Source organism: Perissodus microlepis, chromosome 3 (genome assembly GCF_051167445.1).
Source record: "Perissodus microlepis isolate ML-2025 ecotype Zambia chromosome 3, ASM5116744v1, whole genome shotgun sequence".
Taxonomy (NCBI): Eukaryota; Metazoa; Chordata; class Actinopteri; order Cichliformes; family Cichlidae; genus Perissodus; species Perissodus microlepis.
In genome coordinates, this window is record NC_140463.1 from 23,462,688 (window position 1) to 23,485,363 (window position 22,676).

The following is a 22,676-nucleotide window of genomic DNA, read 5'->3' on the forward strand; positions in this document are numbered from 1 at the left end:
CCTCATTTTGAGACCCAGTTCTTTAAAGCGACCTCGTTTTTCACTCCGCACAGCCTCCGCTGACACGTTTGGCTCTGTTTGGAAATCTTGCTTCTTATTTTGATCTTCATTTTTGGGCCAATTGATGTCAAAACTGCTACTGGACAATCCAAAAATATTTCATGCCTACACTCAGCTGCCATTTTAATAGGTAAACAAAGTCAGCGCCTCCTACCACTGAAACTCCCCTCTCAGTCTGCTTACAGACGTTTAACCAAACATTTAATCCCTGGGATATCTTAATATAAGAGAGAAAAAAAGTGCATTTTAAGCAGTTTGTCTCAGTTTTTCTACACAATAAATATGTAGAGTTACAGAAACAGTTCTAGTAGCTCACTGCCCAGACTCTCTCCTGTTTTTTATGAAATACAATGTTTTGGTTAATTCACCTAAAACTTCTCTGTTATTTAATGATTTATCTTAATTATTTTGTATATCAGCAGGGGGGATATCAGCAGGAAAAGCTTAAAACTTATGATAATACAATTTAAAGTTTAAAATCTACGCTCTCCTTCACGTTTTCAAAAGCCTTTCAGTGGGCCGGATTGGAGTCTTTGCCAGGCCAATTCTGGTCCCCTCGGGCCTCATGTTTGGCACCTCTGCTCCACATGTTAAAAACCTGGCTGCAGTCAGTGAAGACTACCGTGGATGTGTTCTGGCTCACAGTCTGCAAGGTGCTGCATGTGGCTGAGCTTAACACCTCTCCACGCAAGCTCCCCCAAACATAAAGTGAGGAAAGGAAGAACGCAAAAGTTTTCGGACACGAGCTCCCACTCGCTTCGATTATTTCGATTTTGCACATGCACGCGTGGGCACAGACAAGGCAGTCACGCGCGGTTGTGGTGGTGGTTGCGGTGATGCTGCATGAAGGAGCTGATCCATCCCCTTCTCTGTCCTCCTCCATCTTCTTCTCCTACTCCTCCTCTCTTCATCTCTCCCTCCATCAGACAGGTTTCCTCCAAGGGAAACACCAGACTGTTGCACACTGTGTCGCTGCGTCAAGCCCGACATAAAAAGATCTGACGCGGGGTGAATCTTTTCACAATAAAAGCATGTTTGAAAATATTAAAAGGGTGTAAAGAGTAAAAGAAATGCTATCAAAGTGGCGATAACAGCGCAAAAAGGTCTCATAAAACAGAACCATGTTTCTATACGTGAAGCTGAAGCTGCATAAAGCTATTCGGTTCAGGGGTTTTATATGTGCGATTCCCCGATAAGAAACGCAGTAAATTCGGGCTTTAATTTTGAAGCTTTAACAGGAAATCTCGTCTGTCACACTCTTCCGATCTTGACTACAGTCCTCGCAGCAGCCGACTCTCTCCTCTCCACTGAAAAAAATAGAAAAAAAAATTCGCTTGCAGTCAAAAACAATGAGGGCGCACGACGCGCAACTCGCTCCGAGCCCCTCAGCCAGCAGCGCACTTTTACCTCCCGGAGGATCCGTGGCGTGTGGCTGTGCGCCACCCGGAGGGAGAAGGTCCACGGGGATATAACTTGACTGTCTGAGGAGTTTGATATTTTTGGAATCAGAGGAGGCGGGAGAGAGAAATCATGCCTTTTTGTAAACGCACGATATTTCCGAAAGATGTGTGCAAGCCCGACGGCAAGAGGCTGCAGCACCAGCAGGAGCAAGGGGAGATTTTCGGGGACTTGGCGGACGTGTGCAGCTTCACCTTGTGCTCGGTGCTCCGACAGCTCTCGGATTTGTCCCGGCACTCGGTGAGCATCCTGGAGGAGCTGGAGGGAGACCTTGTGTCCATCTGCCACCGGTCCTGCGCGCTGGAGGGCAGAGTGGTCCGACTGCAGAGGCACGTCGCAGAGCTGGTCAGCAAACCTCCACCGAGAAGTAAGAGAGATAAAAAAAAGAAAAAAAGAAGACGCTTAAGTTCAGCTGACGGAGCTCACACCTGCGCTCACTCCTGCAGAAGAGCTCAGCTGTTTGTTGGTTTGTTTTTAGTCTTGTGTGTGGTGACTTGAGTTGGGTGAAAGTTTTGTGGAGTCAGCGCGCGCTCTGACACTCTGGGGTTTCACTGTGACAGTCTCCACAGTGACAGAGGGCCAGCCCTGCACGTGCGCGTGAGCGAGTGTGAGGTTTGTTATTGTCAGCTGTCAGCAGAGCGCTCTGCCTTCAGTTACTGCGGGAAACACCGCAGGTCACTTTGGGAAGATGAAACTACATGTTTGATTTAATTTGCTGACACGTGACGGTTGAGGAGGTGGAGTTCATGTCCGCTCGGCAGTGACCGAGGCTTCATAGCTGTTCGGGACGGCATGCGACTTTGGCTCAGGGGTGTGCACGTTTACCAGATGCCCCTGAAAGCAGCACGTTGTGGGTGTGGAGAGTGGAATGTGAAGTGGGTGAAAATGCGTGGATGTCATGAGTGTTTTAGAGTTTTGTCGCTGTAGTCTTCCCTCTTGTTTATCTGTAAACACAGTTTGACCTCAGCTGCCGGCTCCTCTGCCTGCGTGAACGATGTGTGAGCAGAGGGGTGTAACTGTTTTCCGGGGAGGGAAAACCATGTCTACTCTGATCCTAAGAGCTTGGAAAAAGCGACATACATAAGTTTGTTGAAGATGTTTCTTCAGTTCTAAAACCAAAAAGCGGAGAGGCTCAAGTATCTAAACCCTAGTGGGGGTTTCCCCTCAGGAGGTGGTCGTTGACCCACTATTAATCATGTGCGTCATCAGGTGAGCCAAGATGTGAGCTGTGAAAGCTGGAGTCTCATTAACAGGTTACTCTAGATTGTGGATTTTATAAGTGAGAGATGAGCAGAAGATTTAGTTATTTGGTGTTTAGTTATCAGAGAAACCAAGATGTTCTGGGAATCTGTTGCAGGCACATGTTTCAGGCTCACCTGCAGCCCTGGGCACAAATACAGATGTGCTGCTTGAAGTTTAAACATCAGTTTGTATTAATATGTGTTTTGCAAAGTGCTGAAATGAGGGTTAGGATTAAAGACTTTGCTAAAGGAAAAGTAAAGAATGAGTAAGGGGATTCAGTGCTTTTGACCACGTGCTTACATGGTCATCGTGTCAAACACAGTAGCTCAGAAAGTTTTGAATGAATTCTGATAAATCTTTGCAGGGGTGTAGAGTGACGTCATCTAACATTAAAAGGTCTTCAAGGTCAACTTCAAGGCCTTGCAGTATGATAGTGTGGCGTGTGTTGTCCAAATTATAGAAAGTACCATATAAAGATGTAAAACATCATGTCACGTTTGACCTCTGACCTCACCTTTGGGTTTCACATGTACCCTTCTTTCAGGTTGACCTCTAAAATATGTCATGTCTTGAAGGAAAATATTGCTAAGAGAGAGAAAAAGGTAATAATAAATTATCATACTGATAATTATGTCAGGTATATTAAAGGTAAATAACACAAAGTTGTTTTTTACAGGTGCAAAGTGCAGGCTGCAAACTTAAAGTACATTCATGAATATATATCCAAAATACAATAGAGTTCCCTTAAAAGTAAATATGGCCCACAGAGTGAGCTGCCTTGGCAGAGGTTTGTGCTCTCAGAGTACTTATTGTTACACTCAATGTATCGCTGTGTAGATATCTGGGTGCCTAGAAAGAAGACAGCTGGACTTCTTTAGTTTCTTGAAGATCTCATGTACCATCCACACTTGTACCCTCAGGCCGGAGCTATATAACCCTGGTCTACCTCTAACTATGACGGCTACATTTCCCACTTAGCACACTCACTGCTGTGTACTGCACATACAGCTGATGTGCCATTCTCCATTCATCCATTCTCTTCCGCTTATCCTTTTCAGGGTTGCAGGAGCTCATACCAGCTGTCTTAGGGCAAGAGGCATGGTACACCCTGGACAGGTCGCCAGTCTAAATATAGACACAGAAAACCATTCACACCTATGGGAAGTTTAGAGTTTCCAATTAACCTATCCCCACTAACTTGCGTGTCTTTGGTCTGTGAGAGGAAGTCAGTGGATTTGCTAATGAAGCCTCTCGGATGAGAGCATCTTTACAAAACTAAAGTGCAGCAGCTTTCTTTTTAAGCATTTTAGGTTGCAGACTACACTTATCTTGAATTATACAACAACACTATATATTAGTAGATTTGTTTTAAATTCACCACATTGTAACTAATTAAAGCTTTAAAATAAAAGATAAGGAGTTAAACCTTCAGTATTTGCATCTAAAATATAGCCCAGTAGCAGTAGAACACAAAAAAGTAGATGTATATTAAGGGTACTTTACTAAAGTAGTTGATTAAATGTACTGAGTGACATCTTACCAAGGGTGCTGTCAGTATGATCATCCACTGGCGTTGGGCATGTTTTGAAGCATCCTTTCTTCTAACTTTGAGTGTCGTGTTTGGTCTGTGTAGCAGACACATTTGGACCTATTCTGGCAGTTGTGGATTGGTTATGACTCTGGCAGATGTCTTGTGGTCCAGATGTGGTTTAAGAATCAACGAACCAGGCTTGACATGAGGTATGGCAGATGCCTGGGTGGGCCAGATGTGGCCCAAATGTCATGACACTTGGTATCTGGCCCTTATAAGATAGACATGTGGATGGCATCGGTAAAAGACCAAATAAGAAAAACCCAAAGAAAGATGCATATCAGTTCATAACCTCCAACGTGTATTATGGAGTATGTTCTTTCTGTTGTTGGTAATTAAGAATTTGTCATTAAAATAGCAAAATGTACAAAGTGGACGATTCAGTGTAACACAAATTGAGTGGCGGTTTTCCCATTGGTTTCTTTGGGGTGGCTCATGTGGTAGAGTGGGTCGTTTACCAATTGGAAGGTCTGTGCCTCGATCCCTGGCTCCCCCAACCCCACATACGACACATACCAAGCATGTTGGTACTGTAGCATTTGTGGCTGAGGTTATAGAGCAGGTTGCCTACCAATAGACATCTCTGGCTTTTCCACTCCATGTGTCAAAGTGTCCTTGGGCAACATAGTGAACTGGACAGGAAGACCTTTACAGCCACGGCTATCGCCCCCTGGTGGTCATTAAAATAGAATGCAGCTTTAAGGGATTCCCTTGTTGGCTTCTCTTTTCAGACCTGGAAGTGTAATTCATCTTCTGTCCCGTGTATGGCAGGGACGTCAAACCCATTTTACACTGTGGGCCACATACATAAATACATACCAGACCACTGAAACTCCTCTTTCTGTGGGTGTGAGAAGTTTAACTGCACATTTAACCACCGAGATATCTAAACATACGAAAAAGACGACTTTATCAGTAGGAAAAGCTGTAAAACCAAATTAGAGTCATTTGAATAAGAATACAGTTTTTCCTGCTCTAGCAGAATAACAGAAAAGAAGTGTAAACATCTGGCATGTATATGATTTAACTGTGGTCCCTGGTACAAGCTGCAAAAGTTTGCAGCTGAGTTTTCCCACCATTTAAAAGTGAAAAATATTCATTTTGTTTACAAGGGCTTGGCTGTGCACATATGAGACTGGTCTGATGAAAAATTATCTTCAGAGACACGAAACAAATAAGGGAAAATTAATTTCCTAGAACACACATCAGCAGATTAAAAGTCATTATTACTTCTGCTGTGAGACTATGCTGCGTGTGCCTACCAGTTACGACGGATTAGGGAGCGACACTTGAAAAGAGACAACCGTGTGAGGACGTCGGTCAGAGTTAGCATAAAGAGGGTTTGGTTTTGATTTTACACGTGGCAGTGGAATCAAACAGATTCTGTGAAAAACAAAAGGCTGGAAATCGGTCCAATGACGCAATAAAAAAACCCTGTTCTGTAATATCTAACACGTTTGTGGATGCTTTCATCTGATGGTACAGAGATGGCCAGATGCATGATGGGAAATCTGCACTGTGGTCGCGAGCCTGTTTCGCTCTGCAAACTTTGCACAAACTTATCGAAGGCAGCTTTGACTGTGTTTGCACTGCAGCTCGAGAGCGAGCGGATGAATAAAGCAAGCTGACTGTGAACATGAGTTTACGAGGCTGTCAGCAGGCCGTGTGTGTGTGTGTGTGTTTGTGAACACGTACAGCACGATAAGACAGAAAGAGAAAGTCCCTCTTAAAACAGACCAGATGTAGAGCTGGAAGGAGGAGAGCATGGCAGATAAAACAAAATGCAGTTCGTCCTCTGGTTTACTTTACAGAGACAAACTCACGCATGTGTTGGCCAGTGTGTGTGCGTGTGTTTTAATACATGAGCTCATCGGTGTTTGATGCTCCTCACTCTTCGCTCTCCTTTCTAAAATCCTGTGTGGGCTCTTACTGTATCGCTAACACGTGGGCCGAAGCGCACAGCTTAATAATCAATACAAGCCCGCCTGGGCCTTCATCTTCCATCGTCATCCGAACTTCACCGCCTCTTTCTCCCTCTCTCTTACCTCCTACTGTCTCAGCAGGGATGGAAAACACTGATTTGAATTTCACCAACAGAAAAATGAGGACTAAGTCTCCTTAAAGCACTTTGTATTGTAAGATAAGAACCCTACATTACTAAGAGTAACTCCAACAATCCAACAAACTATGAGCAAGCACTTGGCGACAGCAGGGAGAAAAAACTCCCTTTTAACAGGTAGAAACCTCCTGCAGAACTCAGGCTCAGAGCCTGAGTGATGCTTAAAGCGCTAAATCCTTTAAAAAAAAAACAACCTCTCTGCAATGAACACAAAGAGACCGCTTTTACTTTTATTAATACGACTCATAACTTTGTAAAGGATCAAAGCCCCCACCCCTCAGTAGTTGTAGTGGGTTTGTAATGTTGGCGGTTCTACTGTATAGAAGCTAGATTCTGGCTACTTTATTTGAATATTTAAAGAAATAGAAACATAATTATTTTCCATCTGTTTCATTTTCCTTTGAGTTGTCTGTTTTATTAACTACTTTAGCCTCTTGCTAACGTTAGACTCGCATCAGTAGTAACTGCTTGGTTGATGATGATTTTATTCTTTGTGACTATTTTGCTTTAAAAAAACTACACAAGGTGAAACAGACATTTTATGTCATTTTTGATACTTTCCTTTGATTTTTCTGGCAAATGTTCTGTTTAGCTTTCTGTCAGAGGCTCGTGGCTAATGCTAAAATAGTATATCTCATGACATCAGTGGCATCAGCAGTGGCCTAATTATACATGCTTCGACTGAAGTTAAAAGATAAAGATTAAACTCATCAGTTACACTCCCCTACTTTAAGTATAAATGCAGTAAAGCTGTTGCAGTAAACACTGGGAGATTTCCAGAGCAGCTGTGCCAACATTAGCTACAGTGTAAAGTCATGTTATAAGATTAGATATAGACTCGGCTGATTTTCAGTCAGTCTCACGTAAGTTCGATTATCAACCGGACACGTAGTAGTTACATTCATACTGTGAATGAGGAAGTCACAAATTTCACCAGTGTTTGTAACAACAAACCGAATCTATGCCAGCTAAATCACCCTCACTCGGCTGAACATGGACATTTTTAAGAAGCTAACAAAGGATTATTGGCTCAAGCTAAATGTTAACCATTCCTCGCCGTCAGTCCCCTGACCGTGGTTGGGAGACGCAAGGGGAGATGCTTCCTCCAGGGCCGAAGTTTGTCCACCTTCGGGGTTAACTCCCTTCACTTTTGTGGAGTAGTGAGGCAGACAGAAATCAGCCGGGACACCGGAGAGTACTGAAGAGATGAGGCTTTAATAACAGTACTGCACACTTCGAAAACACACTGCTGGCTGTAGCCCGTTAGAACGCCGCTCCCGGTCGCCCACTCTATCCATGACACACTCTCTCTCTCTTTTCTTCTCTTCCGCTCCCCGCGTTTCCTTCACGCGCATGCTCACACACACATCACATACACTCCTTACTGCACCCAGCCACACACAAGTCGTCAATTCCCGCAGCACTAAAGCTAAAGGAAGGAGCCTCAGTATAAGCAAAAGGTCAAAGCAGTTAGGGGGACAATTATGGGGATACAGAAAAGCGTTAATGTTGATCTCCTGGTATAGCGTGAAGTTATAAACATTCTGGAAATTAGTGTAGGTACCTGATATTTGTTTTCTTATGTGACTCAGCTGCTCCTGCTTTTGCTTTGTAAGCTTAAATATGTCAGGTAATGGTAGGTTTACAGCAACTCATTCTTGCAACTCATCGTTTGGGGGTAGGGGATGGGGGAGACAAAGTTTAATATCTGCTTTGAAATTATGAAAAGTTTATTTTTGTTTGTATATGTGGGAGTTACAGGTCTTGGGGGGGGGGGGGTATTTGGCAGCTCAAAAAAATCAGAATCAACCAAGAACACTGCAGTCGGTGCATCTCTACTCTGTCAGTGGTTACCAGCCAGGAGACTTTGTTCATGTTCATTGGGACCTTCATGATTTGCACCCCCACTCTCCCTACCTGACTTTTTACTTTCACTTCCTATCACTGGTTAGGTTTAGCTAGTAAAAATTACTTGGTTAAGGAAAGGGGAAGATCAGGCGTTGGGTTAAAACAGCCCTATAACAACAGTAACACTGCTTGTTCACAAATAACATTTACTGATCACTTGCACTTAAGCTATAGCTCACTGAGTAACAGCAGAACACCAAAGAATCTTCAATAAATGGGCCACACCACCAAGTCAGGTCCTGGGGATGAGGTTAATTGTTTAATAGCAATATTAGTATTTGGCATTATTTAATTTGTGAATGTAGTTTTTTAAATATATATTCCTTTGTGTGTTTTCACTTTTGAAGGACTAAGTGGTGTGTTTGTTTACTCTAACTCTGAAGCTACAGTCAGTTTTTAGATCACAATGATCAAGTAAACTTGGGATGAATACCACACAATGCTGAGTGGGACTTTTAAAAACTGCGGGAGGCTCTAATAAAACGCCCTGGGCTTTGGAGCTTTGACTGTATGAAGTAAGCTAGGTAATTTGCAGCTTATAAGTATAATCCATTTCTTGCACTTGCTCTCATGAGTTTGGTTTTGGAAAGGCTTAAAACAGAGCCCACCATCGGAGGTCTTTATGGAAGACTTATCTCCTACTACAGCCCCATGTTTGAGCACACTGCTCATTGAGCGCCACCTGTGGTTAGTGTTTGGTTAGGTTAAGATAGTTGAGGGTTTTCCAATTTGTAAGGATGAGAAACACTCACATTATTTTCCCTCATTCATTTGAAGAAAAAAATCTTGGATCTGTGCTTTTTCTCCAATAACAACCACTGACAATCCCCCCTCTCCACCTGCCAAAAAAAGTGGAGTTGCACACACAGTAAAACACATGTTCCCAGCCTGGATGAGGGGATTTTTTCCACCCAGTGTAGACTTTGTACAGGAGTCGGATCTCCTGAGCCGCTTCCAAGATCTCTGCACGGTGAAACACTGGAGGGAATCGGAGCTGGCTTCCTGCGCCCGGAGAGGAGGGGAGGAGTCACACTGATACAGAGAGGAAGAAGATGTCAGTCGTCACTTTGGAAAGCGTGATAGCGGGAGGAATGTGTGTGTGCATGTGTGTGTGTCCACTTTCCACTGGAAGTTGTCACTCAGAAGGGCCTAAACTTGAGGAGTTTGCCCTCTGAAACACCTCCTCTTCAGCTTTTTTCATACTGGGCTCATTTCCTGCCATTTTTTGTTGGCTGCTGTTGACCCAAAGTGGGGCAGGAGTATCCCAAGTATGTGAATGGGAACCAGAGTTTGGTGTTTTCTTTTTGTGCCTGTTTCCAGCTTTATACTATGTGGGAAACCACATTCCTTCTTTGACCTCGCACTGATTTTTTTTTGAGTTTCTTGTAACAAAATGTTCCCTGCTCTGCCTCACAGTCCCAGTCGTGTTAGACGTTTGCATGAAAAGCACATTGTAATCCGCTTGTGGACAATTCCTAGTTCCTGAGCTCACAGCAGGTGTTATTCCTGAGGTGCTAAAGGCAAAGCACCTGCTGTGACATCACTGAATAGGGGTGTGGCCTCAGGAGATCACTGTGGTGTTTTCTTTTGTTCTTGCTAATTGCTGCACCAATATGTGAAAGATTCATCCACTTTTGCAGGTTTTTATTATCACATAAAAGTGTAGAAATTTATTAGAAAATACTTTAATGAAAGCAACATTACACCAGAAACTACGCCTCAAGATGCTTTATATTTAAGGTAGAGACAATTATACAGGGAAAATACTAACATCAAGTAAACGATGGCTTATCTGAACAAAGGGGACATTTTAATTTGGTTCATATCATTCAGCATGTAGAGAACAGAAATTGTTTTGCTCCTCTATTTGAACCTAAATCATCTTAATCAAAGAGCCAATGGGAAGAAAATGATTTAAAAGACTTTCCCTCCCCCCTTCTATCTCGTTCCCATGGGTGGATGTCGCCCTCATGACTTAGTATCCCTGCATCTCATCCCCTTCCCCTCCTTTCTCACATTTTCTCTTCTTTTTCCATCTTCCAACTCTCCTCTGTGACAGGAGACGAAAATAATCCTAAAACCTGTTTTTAGCTATGGTCAACGTTTGATTTTAGACTTCGCGGCTTTGGATATGGAGGTGTTTTGTAATCCCACAGTTTTTTTAATCATATCTACAGTCCGTGAACTCTTTCCTTGAGCCAAAACATTCACTTCTCCTCATCCTCCCCCACCATCTCTCTTCCTACAGCTGGTGATTCAGAGGGCAGCGGTAGCAGGACTGAAAAACTTCCTGCCACCACTCCAAATTTTTATTTAAAAAAAAAAAAAAAAAATCTTATTTTTGTTTTTAGTTGAAATCAGTATTTGGATCTGCCAAATTTCCAGAGGCAAATCTCATTTGCACATTCTCATAAACTAGGTGGAATTATTCATCAAAATGCTGTATTATATAATGTCACAGAAAACTAGCAGTTTCAGAGCTGCAAACATAAACAAACTTTAAAGGAATGCTGATCATGTTATTTTGGGAGGGCATCATTTAAAAGTTTCATTTTTTGGAATTCACAAACGATAACTTCAAAATTTCAACATGTATATACTTTAAATGAGATGTTTTTCATGTATAAACAGCATGGTGGATCAGTGTTTAACATTGCTGCCTCACTGCAGACGGGTCCTGGGTTCAAACCTGGGTAAGACTTTTCTGCTTGGAAATTGCCTGTTCTTCCCAGGACACCCAAGCAAAAACGTCATTCTTAATCTCAGGATTTTCAGTTCCTGGTTAAATTAAGGTTGAAGAAACATGTAGACATTAACCAAACACAGACATAAACTGTCTTAGGGTAAATTCTTTGGTCTTTCTAGAATCGATTTTCCGCCTTCTTTCATGGTGATGGACAAACTTCCTTCACCGTGGACAGTGATGCTGGTGTGGCTTTAGCCATGGTGCTTTTTGGGTTGTTCCTGAACACTAACCAATTTCTTTATATGAAGACAGTTTGGTCTCATTCCAGACCCGCTCAGGAACCTAACAAACTCATGTCCAATGGCACGAGGGCTATGTGCATTTTTAGTGCTGTTCGTGTTTCATGCGCAACTGTTGGTATATATCTTTTTATTTCACAAGCTGTCATGCATCTGTTACAGCCACAGATTATTGTTACCAGTATATCTAACACCTACAACCTCTCGGACCAAAGAAAGTATCATCACATTTCCTGAATTTTGTCACTATTTGGTACTACATTGTTGATTTTTCTTCCACCAACAGCCTATAAATGTTATAAAAGTTAAATAAGAATACTTAAAGTTTTCCCCAAAACAAAGTAAGAATATATGTCTGAATGAGTTTTCCTAAAATTGATAGCAGATTTAAAAAAGACTTGAGTGTTTTGTGATCACAACATGTTAATCAACAGACTGTGTTTCTGTTTTGTGTTTGACGAGTTTCATACTTGAAGGAAGAATCGTTCAGCTAGTGTTGTTGAACTTGGTGTTCTGCAGGGAAGCCTTCTAGGTCCTCACATATTTTCATAAATACTTTCATAAAGTTATCTTTCTGGGTAAAATTTTTATCCCAATAATGTGAAACATTTCAAATGTTGAGAAGTTAGGTTTCTATGTATTTCAGCAGACAGCCTCAGTTACACTACTGTCATCCTAGTAGATGATTTTTGTGTTTTTGACTCACTCTGAAAGCATGAGTATGGGTGTTTTCTTGCAAGGCTTTGTGTGACTGCCCAGTTTTAATGTGTGAGAGAGAGCCATTGGTTTATAAAGTTAGGATTATTTGGAGGTGGCGCACAAGCCCCTATAGTAGTCTTTGTGGGAAGAGTGGCTGTTAATTACCCAATGTGTGTGTGTGTGTGTGTGTGTGTGTGTGTGTGTGTGTGTGTGTGTGTGTGTGTGTGAGAGAGAGAGAGAGAGAGTGAAAGTGCTGTTATGACCGCAGTTTATGAAAGCGAGCTGTGGTTTCAGGTACGTAGTCAGAGAAGAAAGCCTACTAACAACTTCCTGTCTTGGCTGAGAGCCTGGCCCTTTCTCTCTCTCTCTCTCTCTCTCTCTCTCTGACACACACACACACACACACACACACACAACCCCATTCAGCTATCTTAGTGAGGACCCTCATTCCTAACCCTAACCATTAAAAATGAATGCCTGACCCTTACCCTAAACCTAACCATAACCTAATTGTAACCCTGACACTAAAACCACATTTTGAGCCTCAAAAATGCCTTTAAATGCCTTCAAATTTGTGAGGACCGGTGAGTGTGTCCTCACAAGTGACTGTTGGTTCTCACAAGTATAGTAGAATGCAGATTTCGGTCCTCACAAAGATAGCTAGACAGGAACACACACACACGCCCGCATACACACACACACACACACACACGTTTCCATCACATCAGACACTTCAGAGGACATTGTCTTATAATTATGCACCTTAAACCTTTCCCAGTGTAAACTTTAATGATTTATATCAACATTTCCTGATAATGTCCCCACAACAACAGCAAAACAAACACACACATTTATTGTTAAATAAAGGGACTTAATGTTCTACCAATAAAACAAACAAATGCATAGCCAAAAGGAATAAAACTTTTACATTTTGCACCCTCTGCTAGAGCTTGTATAGGCTTCAAACAGCCACTGTATCCTGTGTGCATGTGTGCTGTAGTCTTTTGTGCTGATGCCTCATGCTGTGAACGACATGTAGTGTGTCTTTCTCTAATATCAGCAGCAATTTGTCAATGTGTAGATACACAGACACACACAGAGGTGAACAGCTTGAACAGGCATGAGAGAAATGGAGAAAAATCAGAGGCAAAGTAGAAAAAAAGATTAATGGGTTGAGGAAAAGGCACAAAGTGAAGAGAGAGGAAAAGAAAGAAAGGAGGAGGGAAATCCAGGAAGGATGGGAGGATCAAGACGAGGAAAAACACAGACATTTCTGTCATTTTTCTTCATTTGATATTTCATTTGTCACTGTTTTTGTGAAGAAAAGTCTTTGAAACTATGCCCTGCAGTCAAACATGTAATTTTGTAAAAACAAATATGTGTCACTTACTCAGAAAACTGAGTAATGTTTGAGTCTGATTTTGTTGTAAACACCCTGCAGCTCATTTAAATTGGCCCTGATATTAGTGCCTAAATGTTTTGCATGTATTTTCAGCTTCGTATTTGCCAGAACTTGAAGCACTTTTAGTGGAGAATGCTCAAGGAAAGTTCTCCTTTACCAGTGGGTCATCCCCACTGGTGAGATATGGAGCAACTGCAGGTGTGGTGTGGACAACCAGTTGAAAATATGAAGTGAAACTAATGTGTATGAAGGACTGTTAAAGGAAAACAAGTAAAATTCATTTTGACTCCTTCATTGTTAATAACTGATAAAAGAAAATGTGAGGCGTGGCTGTTGATCCTTTTTTTGGCTTCTTAGGTGGGTTGTGCCAGAAAAAACTTTGAGAACTTGTGACTTAAAGTGGTTAGAATCTGTATTTTTATAGCAGCAAAGCATTAACTAACTGACAATATTAAACATGAACTAGCATTGTTTTTAGCTCTATCAGGTAGCTTTGTTTTTCAAAATTAAAGCCCTAAAAACCCACTTTGCGGTATCTGCTCAGCGTTTAATGGCACAGTTAGAGACTGGCTGGCAGCTACAGAGTTACAGCATGTATTTCCTTGTGCAGCGTGAAAAGAAATTAACATCTAAATGTTACGCAGTGGCTACTTGTTTAAAAATTTATTGGTTTTAAAACTGGGTTCACTATTTTTTCCTTTGCCCCCAAGTGGCTAAGAAAACAAGTTTTTAGCACTTTTTAAAAATGCAAACCAAAGTTATTTCATTTTATGTATCATTTCTTTATTGCGTTGAGAATGTTTTAAGAGCTTTATTTGTGCCAAAAGCACACACTGTGTCTGAAAGATGGACACAGATTCTGCAGTTCTGCTTTCTGAATTCTGCATCATATCAGCGCATATGTTATAGCTGTAAAACAATGACATAATATATGCAAAGTAAAAATGTACATAAAGTGAGTAGTTCAGCATCCTGAGGAATAGCTTTGTCATCACAAAAGATAAAATAATACATTTGGATTAAGAACTGTATATATATTCAAATCTCTCATGAGTTGTTAGTGACATCATCAGACAAGTTTCACTAACAACTTTATCCACGTGGATATCAGCTTAGATAAAGTTCTCACATGAGCATTTTACTGCTTTCCATCTCTGTTTGGTAAATGAAGTGGTAGTCATATACTGCTGTTCTAATCTTACCCCTCAACGGTTAGGGTTTATAATCTGTCTTCTGACCCAATAGTCAAAGTACAGTTTCCCTAAGATAGTATTTTATTAATCAGAGCTTTTCCTAACTTTCATGATTCGGTTTGGAGTTTATTCTCCTGTGATAAAACTGTAAAAGTGTAAATTTCCCTGCAGAAAAAGAGAACCAGAGAGGAATTGTCCTAGTGATCCCCAAATTTCCCCACACTGTAAGAAATAACAAATGCCACTGGAGTGCAGGAGATTGGGTAACAGCAGTGATATAATGCAGGAAGAGGCCCTGTGATGAAATACTGTACATGTGCAGAACAGCACTCTGAGTCCAGCAAGATTTTCCACATTTCTTCTCTCCAATCACCTCTTCTCCTCTCTCCTCTGTTTCCTCTGTATGACCTGAGGACGAGGCCTCGGGACGGTGTTTACGCTGTCTCCTATAGGGCAGATTCCTATCAGGCAGTGTGTGTTTACAGAGTGTGCCTCAGTGGAGGCATATTGTTCAAAGAGCAGATGCAGGCTGCATGATGGCAGCAGTATGTAAGCACAGTAAGCTAAACTGAATACACCACAGATGATGCACTGCTAGTAAAATGTAAATCCAGGCGAGGGGATGTGACTGTAACATTGCATGATGATGCATCCAGAATGAGGCATGAGGGTTGGTTTTATATTAAAAAGTTTCAGCTGACCAGTGTGACTCCAGCAGCTGATGATTAACAAGGTAGTTGCAGAGATTTGCCAGGTCAGGTTTGGTATTTCCTACACACTCCTTTTCACTGAATGCAGTCATGGAGAAACTCATGGATGACTTCGAATGCTATTTTGGATTATTCTGTTTCTATTATATCTAGTTGCTAGATATAGTTTGTGAAATGACAGTTTTCAGCACCAATTAACCAGACAACAACTGCTAAAAGCTGGTTGATTGCCATGTAGCCTCAGCTTTTCTTATAAAGAAGTACATCATTGCTGTCACAAGGTTCGTAATATGGCCCCAATCCAATTGCCAGTGTCTGCTAGATTGCATTTAATTTTGCACAGGGTTGAATTCTGAAGGAAGCAAGCCATGTGATTACCAAATGAAAAGAAGATTCAAAAACTACCCCCACAAATGATGGAAACAGCCAGTTTATTTATCTAATTAACCAATCCTAGTAAGCATTGCTTCTATTACTAACTAATAGGGATGCACCGATACCGATATCGGGTATCGGGGCCGATACTGTAAAATGTGTGTGTACTCATACTTGTAAAAGTTAACCGATACCATGAACCAATACTAACTTATTTCATTAATCAGAGGGTGGCTTGTCATTTTTGTTGTAGTTTTTTAGATTGGCCACTAGGGGGACATCCCGCGCTAAACATGCACAGGGTTAGACGAGTCAGACTGGCAGCTCCAGATAAAAAAAGAGAAAATGGGGGCTGCTGTAGCTAGGCTAAACAAAATGTCAGCAGTGTGGACCGGAACAGCCAACTTTAACTCAGGTTTTGGAAAAGCGATAAAAAATGTCGAGAGAAAATCCACGGGCAGTTAAAATAACAGAGGCTCTGACTCATTTTATCGCTCTGGATGACCAGCCAATGCCAGTCGTGGAAAACATAGGATTCTTCTCAGCATACTCGAGCTGCGATATGAAATTCCCAGCCGCCCACGCATCAGGGAGATAATGGTGCCAAAAGTTTCTAAAGAGGTAAAGACAAGCAGTGTGTGCGCGATGTCAGTCCTTGGTTTAACGGCACAGTGGACTGATGATCCACGGGCAGATGGGGAGTTCGTTTGTCAATGCCAAATACTTTCGTTATTTTGTTTGTTTGTTTACAATATGGACACTCTGCAACAATTTAAAAGTTTATTTTATTCTCAAACCTAATTTGTATTTATTTTATTCCAAACAGAAGTGTTTATTTATTATTCCGAAAGCTCGAGACAGTGCCAATAGTTCAGTGATATTTTGTTAAATTACAATGTGGAGACTCTGCAATAATTTAACAGAAGTGCTTATTTTTCACGTGAAATTTTTTTGTGGTAATTTTTAAAAGATATTATTTATTATCGGCAGAGAATAAAATAAAACCTGTCTTCCAATTCATTGCATTTGTGTGTGTGTGTGTGTGGTAGAAGTATCGGTTTTTGTACTCTGTATCGGCAAGTACTCAGATCCAAGTATCGGTATCGTATTGGTTTGAAAAAATTGGTATCGTTGCATCCCTACTAACTAATAATTACAGGACTAAATGATCAATACCTAAATGTTTTTCTTTGAGACCTCTCTACCAGAAGTAGAAACCTAAAGTTCTACTTGGGTTGCTTAAAGTCCTTCCAGGCACAACATTGCACTCACTAGTCATCTTGGGGCACATATTTATGCCACTGTGGATTCATTACTGCAACTGTTACACCCTGAAAAGGGGCTGAAAAGGGGATAAGTCAATGACGACGCTCAGACACGATGCTTCTCCTTCAGCAGCTTCATTGCGAATGATTCAGAAATATAAACATACATACAAAAGTATTAAACATCTTAACAACGATGTACAGTCTCTGTTAGTTGTAAGACAATATATCTCAAGACTGTTTTCTTTCCTTTCCTTTAAGTCACAGACCAAATCGAATGTAAGAATCCACAAAAACAGCTGATGAATCAATAAACGAACTTAGATCATTAAATTGAAATGAACAGAAAATAAACAAAATATTCATATAAAAATACTAATAGGCATTTGTCCCTTCACACAAAATAAACATGTTCTTCGCCCAGATCAAATGCAAAATGCACACAATGCTGTATGTTTCATACACAGTCTGGCACGATAATGCTTCATGCTAGCCACCAACAGAGCGCTTAGCTTAGCTAGCTGCTTATAGCTTATCCTAACAACACAGTTAACACAGATCATCTAAATATTCCTAGTATCCTCTTGGTACATTTGGAAACACGGTCAGTACAACTCAGCATACATATTTGTAAAGTCCAAAAGCAGAATTGCTCAATTATTACCTGAAAAGGGGATAAGTCAATGACGACGCTCAGACACGATGCTTCTCCTTCAGCAGCTTCATTGCGAATGAGGCATCGTGGCCAGAGCTCCCCCTTCCGGCAACGGCAGGCATAACTAATCAATCATGATCACTAAATCACATGGATTATTCACCAGGCTTGACAAGTAGATCACCGATTGAATTTTACACAGGTTGTAGTCACATTAAGGATTATTATCCGGTTGAACATAGTCATGAACTCTTTTAACTATTTTAGCCTGTGTTACATTACGTCTCTTAATGGGACTTCTTTTACCCTTGTTTATACATTTACATATTTGAAATAAATTGAATAATACATTGGGTAACTTTTAACCACAACTTTTTACTCCATTATGAACTTCAACAAATAATCAATCTATCACACAACAACTTGATTGGATGGATATTTTACAGAGTTTCAATCTTATAAAAAATAATGATTTGCTTCTTTCGGGTAGAGCAGATATAATCATGTAAGACTAAGTGCAGTCCATGAGTCATTAGCTCGTAGAGGCATCTTTATCAGCAATAGCTTGAAGTAATGGTTTCCCGTTGACTTTATCAGTCTCTCACATCGTTGTAGAGGAATTTTGGCCAACTCTTCTTTTTTAAAACATTTCTGCAGTTCTTTGAGGTTTGCAGACATTCTGGACTTTGACTGGGCCTCTGCAGCACATTGACACTTCGATTTTGCAGCCATTCATTTGTAGATTTGCTGCTCTGCTTGGGGTCATTGCTCTGTTGCATGGCCCATTAAGCTGTCAGGCAGATGGCCTCACATTTGACTCTACAATACTTTGGTCCGCTTTGGTCTCCTCTCTTCAAAGCACATTATTCCAGAAGTTCGAATGCAGCTTTGTAAACTTAAGCTGTGCTGAGATGCTTTTTAGAGAGAACAGACTTTCTTCTGGCAACCCTTCCAAACACACCTCACTTGTTCAGTGTTTTTTTAATTGTGTGGTCATGAACTTTAACATTTAAGATGCTAACTGAAACCTGTAGTGTCTGAGATGTAGCTCTTGGATTTTTTACAGTTTCTCTTGCAGGTCTGATTTTGGGGAGATGTTTTGCTCTGATGTCCACTTCTGGGAAGATTGTGGCATTGTGTTAACACACACCTGAATGCTCTAGGCCTAAAAATGCCAATACTTCTGCTTTTACAGAGTTGGTTGCACTTAATGACGAATAATAAGTCAAGTGCATTTCACGTTCTGGGTGTGAGTTACCACCTTAATTCCTATTGAAGCAGTCAGGGGGCCCTGTGAAATGACTATATATGCATCTTATTTGTCATGTCGAGATTCTCACAGATTTGTGCTCAGGATTCTTCAGAATGTGTCTTTTATAACATCTACAATTAAGTAACTCTTTACCCATTTAGCATTTTGTGCAGTAGTCTTAGGAGTAGCTTTGTTAAACTAGTTAGGGTGAGCAAAACAATAAAACCATGGGCTGGACTGGTAGACAGTCATGTGAAACTCATCAGAGATGTCTTTCAGTTGAGGAGAACTGGAGTTTTCCTGCAGGTTTATACCTTTGTAAGACCTTCTGTCATTTTATATATTTCTTTGAAGGTTCTCCCTTAAGTAGACACTTTACTTTAAAGGACAAATTATTTGATAACATGGAAGGAATTGGTTTAGATAGTTGAGCTTTTATAATACTTACAATGATCCTGTGGTTTGTTGTGGAAGCGATTCAGACATGACTCCATGCATTAAATCATTGAATTCCCTGAAACATGCACAGGCACGTCTATAAAAAACGAGAAAAAAACCCAAACCCCAACCCATCAGTGTTTCTGCATGTTCGGAGTATTTTTTTCTAATGCAGTCCTGCGTATAGGATAGCTGACAGAGGCTTCATGTGTTTGCAGTACGAGGTGTTTTTTTTATCAGTGCGTGTCTCTCCAGAGCTTGTCTCTCTATCATGGACAAAGGGCTGGCTGTCAACACCAACACGTGTAAAGTCAGCCAAGGCATGCTGTAATGGTGGATACAATCACTTCCAGATGACGAACAGAGAGGAGTGTGTGTGTGTGTGTGTGTGTGTGTGTGTGTGTGTGTGTGTGTGTGTGTGTGTGTGTGTGTATTTGAGAATGGGAGAGAGAAAGAAAAAAATCAGAAGAAATTACTTCACTGTTGAGGAGGGAGATATCCAAACCATATACAGGAAAGGAAGAGAAGTCAAACTGATTTTTTTATGAGAAGAATGGTTCCTATATTTGGCCTCTCTTCATCGGATATAAATGTAATGGACAGATAGAAACAGATAAGGTAGTATGATTCAACAAGTCCCATAAGAGACCAAAAAGTGAACATTATAACCTTCATGAAGGGAGAACTTCAGGATGACTGAAAGATTCTCTGTAGACCCCGCAATTTAAACACATTGTGGCACACCAAAAGATATCTGCTTAATTTTTGGATTGTATTATCAGGTGAAGGTATGTGGTTCTAGCATGACGCTTGCACTTTTTTGCCTCTATTGTTTTGATTCTTCTTCTTTGGTTTTTCTGATTTGAATAGAGCTTATGGCTTGCCTTCATCACCTTATCACAAAGTTTAACAGAGGGTCCTTTGATGTTTCACTAATGCTACAGTCGCAAAGTCTAGCCAGAACCTCAGATTAGAAACAGAAAATCCTCCACAAACGGTGACATGGTTGCTGCATGACAGCAATTTAACTGCAAAATGATGTAGGTGTTTGGCAACCTTGTTTATACATAAGAATATAACCACCAGAATCCAACCAGTTGAATGTCTTCTAACTTAAACAGCAGTTATTTGTAAAACTTTGCCATTTTGTCTGAGAGTGATTACAGTCAGTCCAAGTCGGATCATGATTACGTTGAGAAAGGTGGCCTTTCACCAGGGTGTTGTATGCTCAACATCTGGGTGATCAGATGTTGTTGGTAGCCATAACTATTAGCAATATGTCTCCAACAGAAAAAAAAAATAAAAAAAATCCAATGTAGCCACTGGGCAACCAGTAATTTTTCCTTGTTGAAAGAAAGCTGCCATCCTAATTTTACTCTACCTGAGCCATGGGAAACACTGTTTGGTTTCCAGTTGACTCTTCAGCGTGCTTGTCTCTACCATATTATTAGGTAGTTTCTCAGGAAAAAGGACAGTCATGACTGTTGACATGACAGATTCAGGTGAGGTGGTAAGACGGGTTTTATTGTCGTGTCCACTGTCTGGTGCTACACAGTGATGGTAAACCTGAAAAAGGCGATTTTCTGTAATGTAGATGAGACGTTCTTTTAAGTAGCTTAATGATATTACATTTAAATGTTGTAATCTAACACCAGCAAATCTGTTCAACTCCATGAACAGATTTGTTTTAACAGTTGAGGACTGGCATGCATGTAGACATCAGGGTGGAGAATTTTACTTTGCAATTTGTAATTGCACAACATGTCATTCATCACTTTAGGCCTCAGTTCTTACAGACGGATTAAAAAAGTACAATCTTTGAAGATTCACTTGAAAAAAAAACAAACTTGACATGTCATTCTCTGTTTTCTTTGTACTATATTGTAGGGTCTTTTCTTTTTTGCTATATAATTAAAATTGAATTGAACTGAAAAAAAAAAAAGAAAATCCCAGTAGGCACAACAAATGGTGATTACTTTTAACAATTCTTGGTCGTGGAGGATTATTTGATATGCTATATCTGTGGAACGTGGAATGAACTTCCTTTAGAGATTAGACAGGCCACTTCTTTACCTGTTTTTAGGTCACTCTTGAAAACCCACCTCTTTACCCTGGCCTTTGACACCACGTGAGATGTTGGTTTTATTTTTTATTTTTATTTTAGTTGTTTTTAGTTGATTCAATGCTGTTTTATCTTGTTTTTCTTTTAATATAGGGCCGTTTTAATTTTATGCATTATGTGTTTTATTTATTTATTTTTGCTGTTTTCTGTTATTCTATTGTTTTTTTTAACTTATTTTCTGTACAGCACTTTGGTCCTGTGCTGGGTATTTTAAAAGTACTTTATAAATAAAATTGGATTGGATTGGATTGGATATCAATCATGATCATGAATTTGCTCGAACAATGAGTGACAGGGAACTTTATTTATTTGAAAGCAGAAGTCAGTTCTCAAAGGTCCTCAAACTTAGTTAAAAACTTTGGTAGTTTAGTTTTTGGTTGTCTGATTAAAGAGTCGAGGAGGAGAGAGGAGATAAAACCTGGCTGCTTTCAGCGCTGTCAGGGGCGTTTTTATTGGCAGGGTGTTGTGGAGAGGATGCTGAGCTTTAGAAGGGATAAAGCAGCAGAACACACAGTTCCGACTCTGAACACATGGACCCGGACACCCTAACGAGTGTGTGTGTGTGTGTGTGCCCATGCCTCCTGCTACCAGCCCACTGCCTGGCAACCATGATGCTCTGTGTGTGTGTGTGTGTGTGTGTGTGTTTGTTTGTAAACATCACACAGACCTGCTATTTCCTCTGTTAGCACCTCATTCTTTATGGTCTCCACATTTGTGTTTGGTGTCATTTATGAGTCATACCGAGCCTGCTTTTGCTTTGTTTTCAGTTTGATGTTGCATATGGGTGGCATTAACGCTGTTTTTCAATCATTCTGTTACATAGGGGTCATCAGTCTATATTACCAGTAGATGTTCTTCTCCGCCTACATGCAGGCAGTAGTTATCTCATTAAGTACTAGTCAATCTGACATGAATATTAACTGGAAGTTTGAGACCTGTCTTAGATGTAACCTTCTATTTTTGCTTTTGCTTTTGTAATGTTTAATTTTCACGCACTGTAAAGAAACCAAAGCTTGGTTAGCTGTAGACCAACAAAAGGTTACTGTGACATTTACATTGACCACAGAAGGCAGCCTGTGTTGTTTTTTGGGAAAATGGACGTATATGGGCAGGAAGATGCCATCCTGCTCAAAAATTCTTTCAGGAATCTCATCAAGAGTAAATCTTCTGATGGTGGGCTTTGAATTCTTAACAACTTGCAG

The 22,676-nt window shown here is 40.7% G+C and overlaps 1 protein-coding gene across 1 annotated transcript in view; it reads left to right on the top strand.

Annotated features, from left to right (window-relative positions):
* Positions 1 to 1,314: 1,314 nt before the first annotated feature.
* The window catches only part of nhsl2 (NHS-like 2), a 210,980-nt gene continuing 189,618 nt past the window's right edge, over positions 1,315 to 22,676 (top strand). The window contains exon 1 of the mRNA XM_084923626.1: positions 1,315 to 1,885. Coding sequence (XP_084779752.1) covers positions 1,591 to 1,885 — 295 coding nt within the window. The 5' untranslated portion in view covers positions 1,315 to 1,590. The remainder of the gene's footprint in view (positions 1,886 to 22,676) is intronic.